The sequence below is a fragment of the Haliaeetus albicilla genome, chromosome 2, assembly GCF_947461875.1.
Source record: "Haliaeetus albicilla chromosome 2, bHalAlb1.1, whole genome shotgun sequence".
In the NCBI taxonomy this organism is placed as follows: Eukaryota; Metazoa; Chordata; class Aves; order Accipitriformes; family Accipitridae; genus Haliaeetus; species Haliaeetus albicilla.
The window spans coordinates 10278269-10296551 of record NC_091484.1 but is presented as its reverse complement, the minus strand read 5'-3'; the positions used below and the strand labels follow the sequence as shown (position 1 = coordinate 10296551).

The following is an 18283-nucleotide window of genomic DNA, read 5'->3' as shown; positions in this document are numbered from 1 at the left end:
TAATGTCTCCATAAATCAGCGGGTTCCAATTAGAGCTCTGAAGACTCATATAGAAACTGCATTCCAGTATAAAAATTTTTTGATGTAATCAACTCAAAGAAGTCAAAGAGCAGCTTGAATTACCTTTGCTCTGATGACTTGCATAATTTAACCAACCCACTGTTTAATGTAATGGAGAAGAAAACCACAGTGGCTCTAGCAGAAAGCCCAAGTTTTTGCCTCAAGTAGCAGCAAAAGCAGCCTGTTTGTCTAGTTTTCACACCCAAAGCTCTTTGTCTCCAAACCTCGGCTGTTCTCCCATCTGCGTCTGGTTCTGCATCTGCACAATCGCACGATCAAGATGTGGATTTCCAGGTGCTGTGTGTGTGACAGGGATCTCCCCGGGTGCCGCACATCCCTGGTCCATGCACAGAGAAGCTGGGAGATGCCCTGAGCCCGGCCGTGGCTATGGGACATGTGGGTAGATTTTGTCCATGTAGGGTGAGGACTGAAGCCTTCAGGTTTATGCACTGAATCCGTCAGACTTAAAACAGGAGGTGTCAAGCTCAGCACTGCTTTCCTGAATCACGGCCTTATCCGTGAGCAAATAACATATGTCTAAACCTGCTGTCAACTGCAACGAGCTAAAGCAGAAACTCAGTGCCAGCTGATGGTAGTTATATTTTTGGCCAGTATATATGACCATGAAACAGAGCAAATAAAGGCTTTGGTTTTATCCATACCTTTTTATTTATTTCTGTAGTCTGTAGTAGGGGACCATTGCTTTAAAATCCTTAGACATTTGGACATATTTTACAAGACAGTACAGTTTCTGAATGTCACACATTGATCACAGTTTCATACTACTACATGCATATAAAGACACTGATTTTTATTTTTTTTTTTATTAATTTGTTTACGGAAACAACTGGAGAGGTCAATAAACTTCAACAAAGAATGACTAAATCAAAATCAACAAAAAATGTAAGACTCTAAGTACACTAGTATATGGCTAATGTTGCTGTAATCACCCCAAAGTGCCAGGGTATTGAAACATTGCTTAAAAGGGGAGAAAACATCTGCTGAAGCATTGCCCCTTGGGTCGATCCAATATAACCCGATGAAGAGATTGTGCAAGACATGCAGGATCTGCTGCACTGCCGGGCAGAGGCATGAAGCACTGCCCTTCATTACAGACACACCAAACTGGCTTCCCCATTGCTTCCCCATTGCACAGGTTAAAAAATAACTGAAGTGCAAGGCAATGGAGGAACCTGTCATATTCTGCCCTTTCTCAAGCTGGGTCACAGTCAGTTTCAATTTCCAGATACAAAACCAATTCAATCTACATGTACTAGCAGAGCCACAGGAAACTTACATTTTTTTCCAGTTTTTATTTGTTGTTAAAGATCACATTTTTTCTTTCAGAGGGAACCCCACACCTTTCTTCTCCTTCAATGACGATGGATGCTCACCCGTGCCCTTTGGAGATGGCACTGGGAAGCCCTCGCCTGGGCTCGTGGGCCGCTGTGCAGGCGCAGCGGCTGGCGGAGCTCTGCAGGTCCAGCAGCCGTCCTGTGCTTTTGGAGAAGGAAGACCTGAGGCTGTTCCCCGGCCCTTTGAAAAGCTGAGCAGCCACGACGTGCAACACAGCAACGGATTGCCCCGGTGTCCTTCCACGGGCATGGAGTCATTATTAAATAGCACTTGCAACAGTGCCTTATTAAGTGTTTTCTCCCCATTCAGGAACTGCTTCACTGGCCTGATTAGAAAGCAGCATTCTGCTGCACTAAGTTGGGGTATATATTTTTTTTAATGCTGATCTAGTTGGAAAACGAGTTTGGTTGGTAGCTGTGGCTGGCCTTTCTGATCGCAGTGTCATGGCTTCAAAGTTCAAAGTAACATAGAGCTGCTGCTCCCCCCCCTCCAAACACACCAGTGGGGAATGTTGCAATGCAAAAGCCATTTTCCGCACCCACTACCAAAAAGCCAGAAAGAAGGGGGGGGAGGAGGAGGTTTTTATCTTTGCCACAAGTCAGCAAAACTGATATAAACAAAATAAATCCCAGTGGTTGCATGAGCCAATGTGTGGCTAATGGTACTTAGAGGCAGTGAAACATAACAGGAAGAAGAGGCAAAAAGGGCAGAGCTCCTAAATGAAAGAGTAGAGAAGAACTGATGAATCCTAAAATGGTCTTAAATGTAGATTACCAATAGGGCCAGAGGTTGTGACACAATCAAAGGTAACCGATGGCCCATCTGCTGGTAGTGTCCTCCCAGCATCAGCAAGTCCCTGGACCGAGGGCTGAGACTGTTGAACTGTGTGGCTGAGCTTGTGGTCCTGCTGTAGGGACAGCCATCCGTGAGTTTGGGATGCCACTTGCGACATCAAGCCCACGAAGAGTGAGCTGACATGGAGCGATGCTCAGTCATGAGTGGGATGATACCATTGTCATCCTCTTGCCTGAAGGATTCCCTCCTTGCCCAGGCTTTCACTGACCTGTCTCCGTTTCCCATTCCCTCACCCCACTGGTTTCCTCGCAGGTGCTGTGGACAGACACCTCCATCCCTGAGGTCATACAGAGCTTTTAGTTTTCCATTAGCTTTTAGAGATATGGGTCCAAATTCTTTACTGGGCTAAATGGGGCACAGCTCCATTGACCCCAATGGGCTTTTACTTACAGCAGCAAAGAATTTGGCATTTCATGCAAATTTGGCTCCCTGGCTTCCACAAGGCTCTAGTTTGGGTGGGTCTTTGTACTGAGCCCAGCCTGATGATTATTTTTGGAAGGTAGTGTCGCTATAGTCTTGAAAAGACCCCTTTAAAAATGTCGAAGGTTAGTCCTTGTTCAGTCCTACAGAATATCAATAGTATTATTTCTAGTTAAAAAGAAAAATGAAGCTTTCTCTTCTAAGCCTCTAGACTGAAAACTTCTTGTGCGATGAAGCCAGAATCAAGCAAAGCAAAATTCTGAGTAGTATTTACAGATATGAACACTTGTGGCACCCTACCGTTGGTGTCAAAGGACACTTATTTGTGGCTTAGGTAACACCAGCAACAAAGGGGATACACACCCTGAATGCAGACTTTCAGTTTTCCTTTGTCTGGCCAAGACAAAGTTTCAGTGCAAGAACCTAAATCTGATCAGCATGGGGTGCGAAACACATGCTGGAAAATAAACATCTCTTCTTTGAAGGGCTGGCTTGTATTTGGGTCGTTTCTGTCGTGGTGTGGGAGGGCTACTTGCAAGGGCGAATTAAAGACTGGTCTCACTAGAAGCTTTCTGTGGTTTTGTTGACTATGCTCAAACAAACTTACTGATATGAAAGGTGCCTTTTGAAGGGATTTATGTGATTGTTGATGACAGAGGTGGCGGGCTATTGCATTGATTGCTTTCAAAAAAAGAAAAATCCCACCCAGTTTTAATACCTTCCTGTGTAAATGGGCCTTGCTGATACACAATGACACGCAAAACTGTGTCTGCTGGTTATTCTGTTCATTCGGGTGGTATCTGGACTTTCTGAAACATGTTTTCCCAAACAGATTTTGTGTCGGGTTTATTGGCTAGTGAGGTGGGCATATAGGAAAAACACACAAGCAAACAAAAGGAAATGGGACCAAAACTCCATCTTTGGAAAAAACATGGTCACTGACCAGACTGCTGGGCGGATTCAAAAGGAAATGTTTGTGCAGAGCTGCAGAGCTACAGATCTGGCATGAAGCTCTTTGTCGTGCTAAACTTCAACAGGCCATGAGATAGCTTCAAGATGCACATTCAATTTATGTGAAGGTAGAGCTATAAAGGAGCAAGGAAGATCATTAAGTAAGCAGGTACATGGACTGACTTTACCATAACCAAATCCAAATCCGGTCCCTTTCTGAATGTGTACATTCAGGTTTTTTCATTCCCTTATAATTTTTTCTCATTTCCTGATTTTGTCTGGGACTGAAAACAGAAATGCCCAAACCCAGTGGGAAATGAAAGTCTTGACCCTTCTGTTTTAACCCAGGAAAAACTCCCCCGAAGGTGGGAGCTTTGCCTAAGCATAGTCAGGTCACTGCCTTAAAATAAGAGCATGAATTTTGATGCTTATCCCAACTCCATCGTAATTGTTAGGACAGCCAGATTCAAATCCATCTCTTCTTTATGCTCTCAGCCTAATTGACATAAATCTGGAAAAACACTGAAGCCCAGGCTGTGGCTAACACTGAAGCCAGTGGCATTTGCTGACATTTACACTGCCATAACCGAGGGCAGAGTCTGGCCCACGCTGTGTTTCTCAGAAGGATCATCTTAGTTTCCGTAGCCAGTCCCTGGTTATTTTTAAGTACCACAAACAGGAAAATACGAAAACATGACAACATCAGACAGACTCAGTGACCTTTCGCAGACACACTTCAGGAGTGATGTTGCAGGTGTTTTTCAGAACAAAAGAAAATAACGACAACAAAAAGGTTAGGGGATCAGCTATGTAAATGAACACCAAGAAAGCATCTAATATATTATTCTGTAATACAAAAAGAAGAAATCTGACTTGATTGCCCTATTATAAATTTGCTAAAAATACAGATATATATTTATATTTTTATATATATATAATTTTTTTTTAATCTGAACAGAAAAATAGACTACTCTGGAATGCATGAAAGTCACATGACTTTTCCATACATCAGATACTTATAAAGCCAACACAATGGCAAACAGGAGGTACAGAGGTAACTAGAACATCTGTACTTTATTCAAGAACTATTTAAAGCCATATTCTCCCCAAGTGGGTGATCCTAAAGCAACCTAAGGTAACACTTGTTCAGTCTGATTACCGTAAGCAGAAGTGACTGACCAAACATGAAGAAGTTGGAGCTAATTTGGAGTCGCCGGGGAAGCCCACCTCCCCATCTTGCTCCTGACTGAGCTGCACAGGAGGGCATCAGTGCCACACAGTCTCCATCGCTTGGCTACTTTATTCAGTAATTCTACTATTTGCTTCAAAATGAGGTGTTAAAAACTATTGGAGATCATGTTATGTGGAGCTTACCAATAGAGAGAGAACTTGGCTTTAGAAACCTTGTCTTTGCGATGAGTTTTAAATACCCTTGTTATTTACTATAAACTGTACCAGTCATAATTCTGTCAAGACATAAATATACAATAGGTACAAATATTAACAATACATTACAATTTTACAGAAGAGAATACGGTTTTCCTTAGAAATGTGTATCTTATTAGCTGCAAGGGAAGAAAAGGCTACAGTTTATCACAGCCATAGTTGCCAAAGAAACCGACCGCCTCGGATGTGTTTCTGCGTGACTTGCACAGACAGATATTCCCCGGCATTTGACACACGGCATGTTCAGGAAGGGAATGTGCGTTCCACGGGTTTTCTTTTCCTCTTTTTTTTTTTTTTTTTCCTTCTTCTACCTTTATTGACTCTCAAACCTTTCAGAAAAATGTGGATTTCACAGGAGACTGTTTTGTTTCGGGTCTTTTTTTTTTCCATAAGTGTGCTTAGGTGAAGTTTCTAAGAAAAGGCACTGAGAAATCTACTGCAATGTGACTGCTGTTTTCCTCTGTTCAGGGCTAAAACTCAAAGGATCTTTGCCTCCTGGTTAAGAAAACTGCACCCATTCACTCCGCATATATATATATTTTATATATATATATATATTTATATATATGTATTAAAAATGATGTCAATGGCATAAGATACAAGCAAGCGCAGACATCACACGTTCATAGTCCTTTCAGATATGATGTCTTCTGCAGCAGCAGGTGAAACTCTGTCAGCTTGCTTGATACAAGATACACAGTAAATTCACAGACCTGAATGCCAAATATCAGTGATTAAACTGCATGCTTTAGGTCAATGCAGGAGAAATTGCATATTTTCCCCATCGGTTATGTACTTTGGGAAACATGTATCAAACTATAAAATGAAATTGTCTTTCTAGTGTCTATAGGGTTTGGTGAGCATTATGTTTTCAAAGCACTGCCTTTCCTTTTGTAATGAGTACAGATTTAGTCTACCATAGCTTTATGTTAGAGTAGATTTCCCAGTGCTTACATTATATATATGTGTATTATGCACACACACACATATATAGATACATAGTTCATATTCAGACTTTATTTCATTAAAATAAATTAAACATACTTCCTTTTTAACTGGGCACAGAATGAGAGCTACATCTTCATACACAAATAAGAAAGAAATGCTCTTCAAGCATATTATATGCTTAATTTTAAATTATTTGCTTTCTATAAGAAATCTATAGGACTTTGGCTATTCAGACTTAAAAGGTAGATTTTTAATGATACTTTTGAATTTGGCTTTCAAAAGTGACTCAATAAAATGCTACTTTAAAGGTAGGACTAAATAGATGATAGAAGGTGTGTGTCGTGAGTGATCACACAAGGCAGACAGAGGGCCTTTGGTTACAAGGAGAGTTGCACCAGTTGATTATCAGTTAAAAAATGGTAGAATTGTTGATCTATACATTTTTGTCAGTGCCATCTATAAACCAAATACATCAATTTGGATGAGAGTGTGGTAAATACTACACTATATGGCTATATTTAAATATGTTCACTTTCGTGATATGTAAAATATGACTTTTTTTTCCACATGAAAGCATCAGCTCTAAAAATATTTAACTTGGAAATCACTATTACTTACTTTATCAAAAAAATTTTCCCTGATTTTTCTTCTTTTTACATTTGTGCTGATGGCAGACATGAATGATTACTGAAACATAGAGATTATGTTAAGACTGTTCTCTTTAAGATTTCTCGTTGCCACTCTATGGCCTCGGAAAGCCACAGAATAAATCACTATTTAAAGCTTATCTGCTGGAAAGTCACTTTACTTCTTTGTGATGACTCAATCTTAACTAGTATCTCAGCAATACATTGGTTCCTCTAAGTACACTTGTATTTACTATGGCCAAATCCTAAAGTCCTTCACCAGGCAAAGAGCCCACTCAGAGGAACGGTGGTTCTGGCTGAGTGAAGGCCGAGTAAAAGCTAACGAACCTCAGGAATTGGCCCTGCCTAAGTATTGGAGAGTACCATTTGCACGCAAAGGTGCCTTGAACCGATTTTGAGTACCCCACCGTGTCACTCCGCATGGCACGAGGTCTCTTTCGCTGCCGGTGGGCTAATTCGTGAGGTGGTGGCTCAGGTCTTACTCACGCCTTCCCCAGGGTCTTGCCTTGCTGGGACGCAAGGGTGACTTCTGAGCGGGTACCTTGGGCTGCATCCCACCGCCCGGGGACGGGGTCGGCTGAGCAGAGCAGAGTTAACTCCAACGCATGTACAGTTTTGTGCCAAGGAGAGACCTAACAAAGCTATCACCGTAACCCATAATAGTTCCTAAAACATATATGTGCTTATTGCTTTTGTCCGTACATGCTGCATTCACTATTACGGATTACAGACAGAAGTACTGTACAGCTTGGACGGACAGACATTTACATTCAGGACTAACCAACGGCTTTTTTTTTTTTTTTTTACAATAGGAAGGAACAAAACGCAGCGGACTCGAGCGGCTCAGGGTCTTCCTCCCGCCTGTGCGCCTCCGCTCCCGCGTCCCGTGTCTCAGCCCGTCCCCGGACCTGCTGCATGCAGATCGTTACATGCCCCGGCAGGTACTCAGAAATAGGTCAGGAAACGCTCATCGACAAGAGTTATTTACAGTTGAGTTTTACAGTAGAAACAGAGAACAACATAAAAGATTACCATCACAGTTATCACAGGACAGGTTGTGACTTGCTACAGGCGTGTAACAAATCACGGTCACGACAGGAGGCACAAATTAAAATAGTGCTTGGTTAAAGTGCTTGATTGTTACACTCTGCTATCCTACTCCAGCATCGCAACAACAACAACAAAAAGTCAACATAAAGTGCTTTTCCCCCCCGAGATTAAAAACCAAAGACAAATTATTTCCTACACGATTTGACATAACTTTATTGAAACAATAATATTTTAAAAACCTAGGCTGGTGGCTGCTAGTTCTATTCGCTTAAAATGGTCAGATCTTTTTTTTCTTCTTTTTTTTTTTTTTTTTCTCGTTTCGTTTAAAAATGACTGGATGTTATTAAAACATCAGGCCTGATTCTCCTGTCTCTCGCAGCGTCTTCGCGCCGCAGCTCTGCAGGAGCCGCTCCTGCCCGACCTCCTCGCGAGAGAGAGCACAGCCAGGCCCGGGGCGGGTCGCTAACGAATCCCTCTTTTTGCATATTTATGTAACGCTTGCATATCTTTCACCGCGCCGCTCGGGCGCAAAAAGCTTCAGACCGACCGGTTCCTCTCCTACGCCAAGGGCGAGACTTGGGCTGACGCCTGGAGTCAGCGGGAGGCGGAGGCCCCGGGGAGCCGTCCCGGTACCCCCGGCGCAGGCCGCAGGGGCCGGCCGCGGCGTCGGCACCACCGCCGCGCCCGGCCGTCCCCACGGGGCAGGGCAGCGAGCATCTCCCTTCCGCGGAAGGGTAGGGCGAGAGCCGAGCTCTCCTTCCAGCCCTACGCTCCCCGGCACCGGGAAGGGGGTCTGGCTGCGATGCCTCCAGAGAGTCCTGCTTCTGCATGGCTCCTTCGCGCCTCTCCGGCGTGGGCCGTGGATCCCCCGAGGGCCACGTGCTGGCCCTGGGGCGGGTATCGATTTTTAGCAGAGGGCAAGTGCAAGTTTCACTATGTCCTAGGGGGTGTTTGGAATCAGATACAAGTGGTGCAACTCACCCTGCTGATGTTTCAAAAGAAAACGTCAGGTCCTACAGGATATCGTATTGTTAAACACACACAGAGCATTTTAATAATTGGTTTCCCTAGACTGTTATTTGTTTTAAACGGTTTTTCGCTTGGATTTTCCAATAATGCAAGTGTTCCCTGTTACCTTTAGACATAATATCCATCAGAGAAAGCTGTAGATGGGGAACAGCTGCCCTGAAGCAGTGAGCATTGTGGTTTTGATAGCTTTATACCAACCCCAGCAATTTATTCCAGAGTTCAAATCTGGCTGCCTTGGCATCCTTTATGGAACTAATGCAAATCAGATGTTAATACTTCCAAAAGGAGCTCTAGCGTTCAAGGGGAATGGATGGATATTTGGTCACATTGGCTTCACTGGACAACATGAAAGGAGATCAATGTGTGATCATGATTCGCAATCCTTATTTTTGACTGATGTGGGCAACGTCTTTAGAGTTGTTTCAGAGAAGGACATTTTCACAAACCCACACTGGACCTCCCCCAGACTTTTAGAAACAGGTGGCTTGTTTCAGCCAAGTTCATGCCATGCAGAAGCTCTTTTTTTTTGTGTTGACTGTAAAGACATTCCTTTAAACTTTCAGCAAGTTCTTTTGGAGCCCGTCTCAGATGCTTTGATCATGTGTGTTAGCATGTCCTCCGCTGCCTGGTAATACATGGACTTCTGGGGAAATGTGATTTTCTAGTCTGACAGTCTCCTGATTGCCCTGGGTTCTTCCAGTGATACCTTCCATAGAGTAAATGCAATTTTGCCCTATCAGCTTAGGGGAGGTGGGTAAAGCAGCAGCTTCTAGATGGTTCTTCTCTGTTCTATAAACATTGTCCTTTTGCTTTAGATAGCCACTGTTTGTAACATTGTACTTGGGACTCACATTTCCGGGTGGACTTGAATCATAGAGCAGCTGACCTTCATCATCAGTGTCAGCATCTATATATTTGTGTATACCAGCATCATGGAAGTTGAAAGCTATGGCTGTCTGCGTCTCTGGTGACTTTGGGGGTGTTCTCGCACTCGCGGTTGTGTAGATCGAGGTTTCTGGGCTCATGAGAGATCTGTCAGAGAGTAAGGAAGTATCTGTGGCAGCAGCAGCAGCTCCCCGGCTCTTGAGAGGGTCTGGATATATTCTCAGTACATTTGATGCTGGTACTAATGTGCTGGTGTCCTCTTCCATGAAGTTGACTTTCAGAGATCTTAATTTTAAAGGGTTACTGGCCTTTATGGAGCTTTTTGGACTTTCTATGAAAAAAGCAGAACGGTGGCTGCCTTCGGAGCTTGGGTTCATTTCCACAAATCTGGCACTGCTGCCCTCTGGCCTGCTCTGCTCCTGAATCACATTAATGCCACCTTTGCAGGGAAGGGTAGCGAGCGGGCTGTGGGAAAACCTCCCGGAGTCAGGGAATTCAGCCGCGCAACTTATGAAGCTGTCAATGCTGGACATGCTCCTCATGTCAACGATCCCATCAGCGCGAGTCGTCAGCAAGGGCACCATAGGGCCGGGAAGGGTTTCCATTTCGAGCTCTTCCTTTTGCTTTCCAGGTTGACTCGATTCTTTAGTATTAAGGTTTGGCTGGGACTGAGTCTTTGCCATTTTGTTATACATGTCCTCTAGCTGTTGGACATTCAGGTGCTGAGGACTTGAAGATGACCTGGCTTTCTCTGGAGATCCTTGTTCCTTAGTTTCAAAAGATTTACTAGAGCTAGTTTCAGAGAGCGTTCTCTTGGTCCATTTCCATTTGCTGGGAGATAAATGATTGTCCTGAACTTTATCCTTTTTGGCTATGCTTTCTCCGTTCTTTTCAACCACAATGTCCATGAGTTCTATACTACGGGCAAACGCATCCTTCATGTTCATGGAAACGATACTGCCGTTCCTTTTTGCTCTTTCAAGAGCTTCCCTGCGCTTAATGGCTTTCTCCTGCCTCTTCTGCTCTTTGTAGAACTCAGAGAAGTTATTGACAATAATTGGGATGGGAAGAGCAATCACCAGCACTCCAGCAATGCAGCACAGTCCTCCTACTATTTTACCTAAAAGTGTTTTGGGGTAGATGTCTCCGTAGCCTACTGTTGTCATGGTGATTGTTGCCCACCAGAAAGAAGCCGGTATGCTCTTGAATTTTGTATCATCCTCATCCTTTTCTGCAAAAAACACTAAACTGGAAAAGATCATAATGCCCATGGCCAAAAACAAGATGAGTAATCCAAGCTCATTGTAACTCCTCCTCAGTGTAAACCCCAAGGACTGTAAACCCGTGGAGTGCCGGGCGAGCTTTAGAATCCGGAGTATCCTCATAATCCGAAATATTTGGACCACTCGTCGTACATTTTGGAACTGAAGTACACTTTTGTTGGATTCTGTGAGGAAGATAGTGACATAGTACGGTAAGATAGCTAGCAAATCGATAGCATTCAGCGGGCCTTTGAAAAACTTCCATTTCTTAGGCGAGGATAGGAACCGCAAGAGGTATTCCATTGTAAACCATGCAATGCACACCGCTTCCACGTGGGCAAGTTGGGGATTATCTGTGGTCTGCCCAAATTCATCCATGCCTTGTAGTTCAGGAAGTGTGTTAAGGGACAAGGCAATTGTAGATAGTACAATAAACATGATGGAAATGATTGCCAAAATCTGGAAAGGAAAGAGAAAACAGTGAGTTCATCTCAGAATATATTACGCTATCTATCACTGCCATTAACGCATGGCTGTATTTCTGCTTACCCATTTCAAGACTAATTTTGCTCTTAGGACACAGAAGTTGGATAACCAATGCATCCTGAGGTGATTTTATTTTGGAAGCTGCTTTAGTTATGTCAGATGCATAAAGATAAAGCATCTACTTCAACTCTTGTGCCTTCATCCCTGTGCAGTCAAGGAATGTGTACCAAGCAGCTAGGATGCCAGGAGGGCTGTGAAGCAGTTCACAGCAGGAGTTTCTGTTTAACTACTAATCAGGTGCCCCACAAAGCCCATCTGGACAACAGGGTCTGAAATCTAAGCAAGAAGGAATGCAACTGTGAATGCAAGATCCAATTGGAGTGATGTCCTCCATTCAGTGCATGGTTACATCTGTAATTTTGGGTGCCTATGGCTAATTACAGAAATGTGTGTACAATTCTATTACATACAAGCATACAAGTAATACACTCTTTTTTGATGACTCATCTCTAATTTGAAACTTGACGGTTGTGAAATACATGAAAACTTTACCAAGCTTTCTAAAACATTTTGAGCTCTGAGCTACTCTGCATGCAACCGACTGGCCATCCTAGCTCCTCATCGCAACGAGGGGAAAGAGCAAACTCATCCTGGCAAACCAAACTGCACAACACTGAGACAGTCAAGGAAGGGCAGGTCCAGCCACTGGAGAGCTCATCCATTATCTGAAACCAGCTCTCAGGCTAAAGAGTGCAATGAGAGGAGAAGGGTCTGCAGTGAGCAGACATAAACCTGCTCAGATCCTGGGCCACTGACCCTATGCAGAGCTAGAAAGCATGAAGTGCTAGATTAGCGTATTTGCAGCTTTCAGATAGTGTAGGCAGATTGTCCTTCCGTACCTGTTCTATATAGACGTTAATGCTATACTCTCCGTTTTTTCCTAATTACCTCTTCTTTCAGTCATTTTAGGGAGGTTTTAAAGCTTACAGACAGTTTGAGGAGTGTTTTTTTCTACTGGTGAGTTCTTTCTCTGGTTTGTTAATTGGGTGGGATTATATCTAGTTTCTTAGGTTACTGCCAAAATACAGTAATGATTTCAAAACACACATATATGTGACTAATGTTTTATGTATTCATTTAAGTGTAAGCTAGTCCCTTATGCTCGCTTTTCTCCTGCTTGATAGAAGAGGAGCATGAATTCAATTGCAACGTATGTGCATGATGACTAGATACGCAATATTAACCAATGAATTATAAAATGTATGACAAGTTCTACATCATGAATTGCAAATCTGACACTCTCCTTCCTTGCCCATATAACTAGATTTTAGGTTTCCTCACGGGGAACTTTCTCAGCCAGCCTCACAATACCAGAATATCCACAGTTACCACTTGGGGCACTGGAGAAAGAAATTCTTGCAGGATTTCTCTTCAGCCGAGCCCAGCACAGACATCCTAAAAGTCAGGAAATATAAGACTTCTGAACATTTGTTCCTGAATGGACAGTCTCTACAGTGGAACAAGCCTTACTGCTGTAGGAGAAACATGCAGGTCCAATACGGTTCAGAAATACTGTGGTCTTCTCAAGAAGAGCCTCACCTCTTCTCCGAAGCTGAAAGGCAGAAATGGTATCCAAAGGCTGGAAACTTCACTTGAATTAAATTAATATAGCAAGCTTAAGCTATGGCTTTAGGAGAAAAGCCCATATAACTTCAAAAAATCCAAATTTAAGGGAAGAGTTTCAATTCTGAAATTTTGATTTCAACAAGTGTTTTAAAATCCACTTGCTGTTAAGAAAATCCCTTCCAAATCAATGTAATAAAATCATTTACCCTTTAACTCACTAAAATGTACTATATAACTTTGATTTGTACATGACACTGCAGACCTAGTAATTTAATCTGAAGAATAAGATTTGACTAGAAACAAAGATGAGCTTCATTAAACGCTCTGGTTTCATTGTCTAAATTGGATTAAATGGAAGAAGTGAATGGTGTAAATAGCCTCCTGTGCAATGCTCTAGCACCAGGAATTTTAGAATAGCCTCACTTTCAGTTACTAAATTGTTGCCAGGAAAAATGCTGGGAAGATTCCTTTTCCTTTTTAAACAAGTTGCCTAAAAGAATGTTTGTTGTTAGCTGTGCTGTGCTGTGCACCCTTGCAGTGCTAGTGAACCTTTTGCCTCCTCCTCACTATCTTCCCCTTCCATAAATTTGCTGCTGAAATATGAACAACCCCACAACAACTTGTGCAAAGTGGGGTTTGCCTTGTTGAGAGACTTCTCAGGTCAATGAGCCAAAAAAGCTGTGGGAAAGACTTGGGGGTGTACAAAAAAGTAGGAAGAACCATGGCGTGAAGAGAAGCAGAGAGGAATGCAGGGAAAAGTGCTTGAACTGATGGCTTCGAACTCGAGAGAATAAAATGTAAGTCAAGTGTCTCATGGTGAAGCAGGGAGAAACTTAGATGTTAACTACTTCTGCATGGTTGGTTGTTTCAAAAGACCATCTCCTGAAAACCAGGTAATACTCCCGAGAAACAGGGAGCCTGATTTGCTTTCCTAGAAGGCTCTTTTAGTGTTTTTGCTGTCATTTCTTTTTTTTACAACTCAACATTTCTGAAGGTGTTTGGGATGTTTTCAATGGTAATTTCAATTTCTTTGCTTGGTTTTATCTCTGCCCACTATACACAGAAGGCCTTATTTGTAGACTTAGATGTGCATAGTGTGTTTTATCGCCTTCACTTTCAGTGTAAATATTAACACTCTGTCTTTATTCAGTGGATAGCATCCAGCAGCAGTAATTGGTGTCAAACCTTCCGTTTCCTTTGATATACCTTCCTGCTTTGAAGATCAAGGCAATGCCAGATGAACATAAATTTGAAAACTAGGAGATCTGAAGGTAAAATTTGTTTTTGGTTTAGCAGATTTAGCCATGGAGCTAAGCAATAAACAGAGAGAGACATTTATCATTTCTCCCGCAAGTTGCAGCAAGATGTCACCTGTGCTCCTAAAATACAGATTTTTCCCCTTATTGATCTACTGCAATCATACATCTTTGGGAATCTTGTCAGGCTAAGAAAAACTTCTAAATGTGAGTGGAATGTCCTCAGGTATTGAAAGCACTTTTCAGTTGGAAAGTACCAAAAACTGGGAGATGAAATATCTCCAGTGGGGTTTAGAGGATCCTTCGCTAAAGCATACCTTGTCCTGGTAGCATCCACCATCCAACAAAAACCATCCAGGGAGCAGTTGTCCACGGAAAACTGGATCCAGCTGCTGCTGTCAGGCATTAGCACTGCATTCACTGGCACAGGGCTCTATCCTAATGTATTTACAGTATGGGATGGCAGATTGTAGAAATCACTGTCTGTCTGTCTAATAAGGTTTCCTATCTTGGCCATACTGAACCTCTAGCTTGGCAGCTTTTGTATTTTCCACTGTCAGTAATGAGAGACAGAAAGCTGAAGGAAAGACCTTTATACCACCAAGAACACCTCTACAGACGCTCTGTGTGGCAGCAGCTTTTTCATTCAATTCCTGGCCTTTCCTCCTTCCTTTCCCCTTCCAGGTTCACTTCTCTTTAACAAGAAAAGCCAATGGGACGAACTTGGACTTAAGCAGGAACGATCCCTCTGCAGTGAATGAGGCTCCAGTTGCTTAGGCGAGCGGTCACTGGAAAAAAGTGCCCATTGTCCCTGCTCCAAAGCACTGACTCAAAACCTCGCTGCTGCATCGGCTGCTAACAGCTGCTTGAAATGGAAGCAAGCACGGGGAGAGGGCCTCCTCCTGTAGCACTAGTTTTCATGATTCCTTAAAAAACATGCAACATGGCCTTGTGCTGGTGAAAACTTTCGGACTGGCAATCAAAGAGCTGATGTTGAACAGGCTTAAGCCCAGAAAGGTCCCTAGATCGCAAGCTTGGACTTGCAGGAGGAACAGGGACAGGAAAGTTAAGCGTCGGGGGTCTGTCAGATTTTGTAAGTAAGTGCTGCTCAAATGTGCATATTCCTACTTAATGGAGCTGGCTGTACCCCCCTCCTAGGTCTTGCTCCTGGCTTATCTGCAATATGTTGACTTGCTATGGGGGCTGGGGAAGGCACCTCCAGTATCACTGCAGGCACATCTAGAGCTTCTGATTTGGATGCCCCATGTCTGCAGTAGATCCTATAAAACACATAGCTAAAACAATCAAAAAGCTTGCAGCCTAAAATTTGGAGGCATAGGAAAAAGATTTGGAGGCACAAAAGGATGAAATGACTGGCCTGAGGAAAGACCACATCAGTGGCAGAGGCAGGTGAGGGAATCCATGTACTTCTGGTGCCACATCCACGAAGGCTGCTCTCCACCGTCCTCACATTGGCTCCATTGGAGCAAATGACAGAAGCCCTGACAGGCCAGGTTTTACTGGGCAGGTATCCACAACAGAGCATCACAGACACTCCTTAAACTGCTCATAAAGCTGACAGGGTTTAAGACTACTTTTTCCCTGCACAACTTTCAGACCACTTCTGCCAACTGACTGCATGAGAGAAGCTGTGAAGTTCCCCTCCTCTTTGCTTCTGTATTTACTCTTACATTTCACCTGTAGCAACACACCATAAATTGTGAAGTTCCCTGTCAGGTACTTTTCTAGGTGACTTGCAGAGGGTATTGGATGGGCTCCTAATGGCAGCACTGGCTTGTAGTGCAAGTCTCAGTATGTATGGGCAGGATTCCAGAAAAAACTCCTTCTCCACTAAATTGACTGTTTCACAAAGATTTTTATTGAGTGAATCTCTGGATTGCTGCTATGGATCCTTTGTGAAAGCTAAATAACCCAAGGACAGGCAGGGCAAGGTTTTGAATTAATTTAAAGCAGTTGCCTCAAAGTGATTAGCATGATTGTACATACATGCTGGTTATTACACATGCAAATAAGACAAGCAAGCTGATTATGTGAGTAAGTGTAGCTAGTTTGTGTGCAACTGCTGCTTCCTGAGGCAGGATGGATGTGCCATGCTTGCAAGCCAGTAATCCCCACCTCCTCCAAAATGCCCCCCAAAACTAGGCAGACAACCTCTATCACGTACTTTTCAGAAGATAGCCACCTGTCCTGGGCCTGACCCTGCTTGCTGGGCGAGAGTGGCCCCAGGGATTCATCCTTCGTGTTGGCAAGGTCTGTGCTCATCCCTGGGAGGAAGGGGCCAGTCTGTTCAGAAATTTCCCATCTCTCTCTTGAGCTTGTGGTAGCAGCAGTTTGTGGGCAGCAAAACTATGCATGCCACCCCCCAGACAGGACAGAGCGGGGTAACTCTTAGGCAGCAGGGACTAACCCGGCATTTAGGTTTGGTGATATTTATTGCTTGATTATCTGTTCTTTGCACTGCTGAAGACCCTAACTAAGGTCAAGGCATAAGACCGGAGACTTTCAAGACCCTTAAAATTAATGACAATTGGCTGTCCAAATCCCATAGATGGCTCTAAAATCTCAGTGTAAGCATCTGAGATCTATCTGCTCATGGCAACATGCCCTATACTTTTTCTGTCTTCATACTCAGTAATGAAGCTGATATAGCAAGGAGAAGGGGTGGTGTGTGGGAGAGAATAGGAGGGTGTTTGAATATAGATTCAATATTCTTGGAAATACGATGAGGAAATTGTTATGTAATCAAGAAGTTCAATAATGGTTTTGTCTAATGCGCTTTTTTAGCTTCATCAAGGCCTGAAGAATAAACTTGGCATCAGGACCAGGTTTCATTCATATGCACCATTTACTAAGGGATATTTCCTGCAGCCCCCCTACTTCCCCAAGCAAACAATATACTTTGAGTCAGACTGTCCAGCTCCATCCTGCCATGCCTATGCCAGGCTCTGTCTCCCCAGGCTCTGAGAAGCAGAGAGCACAGTGTATTTTGAGCGATATCCCACGTGCTGCACAGTGCAGAAACAGATGGAGAGTTCCTTAATCTCCTCCCCACTTCGTTCTGCACGGGAATAACGTCTCCTGCTCATGGCAGCTATACATGTCTATGGTATTTATTGACAGGGACTTGTTTTAGGAAACATCTCTTCACTAGAAAAATGCCTATTTATTCATTAAGTGAAAGAATTCACAGAACATGGTCACTTCTGATGTCATGATTCTGACCGTTGGGCTTGCAGGATGTTTTTTCTAGAAAATGCTGTGGGCATAACAAAAGGTAACCCTTGCTTCTTGGATCATGACAAGAAGCTGAGGCCAAACCTGGGGATAGGGTTGCAAGTGAAATATAGAGAACTTTTAATCCGCATTTTCATGTGGAAGGATGTTAAGAGGCAATGTAAGACCTTGAATCTCCAAAATCCTTAAGTCCCGCTCATTCCTGTGGAACATAAACTCATGCTTAAGAGTTTTCCCTGGTCTGGCACTTTACATGCCACTTCTGCATCCTGCCCCAAGGGGGTCCTTGAGACACGTTTGCACCAGGAGATCTGTGCTCTGGAGAGGTAGGACCCTGCACACACCAGTTCACTTACATCCCTCCAGTGCCCCCAGTGACTGAATCCTCAGTCTGTGAGAATGTAAACTCCTATGCTCTTCTGTAAGCGTTACTGCATAGTATGAAATCCCTAAAAACAAAATCAAGATAAAACTGTTTATATTTTGCTTTAGAAATATACGAGATCTTCATTTTGACATTGCCTGGAAAAGCCCAGATTGAATAATGGTTAATTATTTGATTTCAGTTATAGCTGTAATAATTTTATCTGTTGAGAAAGTCTATTTGATTTAAAAGGGGATACAATACTTCTGCTGATTATATGTCAATGCTTCGTTTGCCTACAGGCACCCAGAAAGCTGCAGCTACAACTGCTGCTGACTAAGCTAAAGTGGGCAGAAAAGTAGCCTTCAGGCATGGCTGCCTCTAAAT

The 18283-nt window shown here is 43.3% G+C and overlaps 1 protein-coding gene across 3 annotated transcripts in view; it reads right to left on the bottom strand.

The window, feature by feature from the left end:
• Window positions 1-705: 705 nt before the first annotated feature.
• Window positions 706-18283, bottom strand: part of KCNB1 (potassium voltage-gated channel subfamily B member 1) — a 136812-nt gene continuing 119234 nt past the window's right edge. For all 3 annotated transcript variants that reach the window (XM_069805801.1, XM_069805816.1, XM_069805809.1), the window contains one exon: window positions 706-11368. In XM_069805801.1, coding sequence (XP_069661902.1) covers window positions 9347-11368 — 2022 coding nt within the window. In that variant the 3' untranslated portion in view covers window positions 706-9346. The remainder of the gene's footprint in view (window positions 11369-18283) is intronic.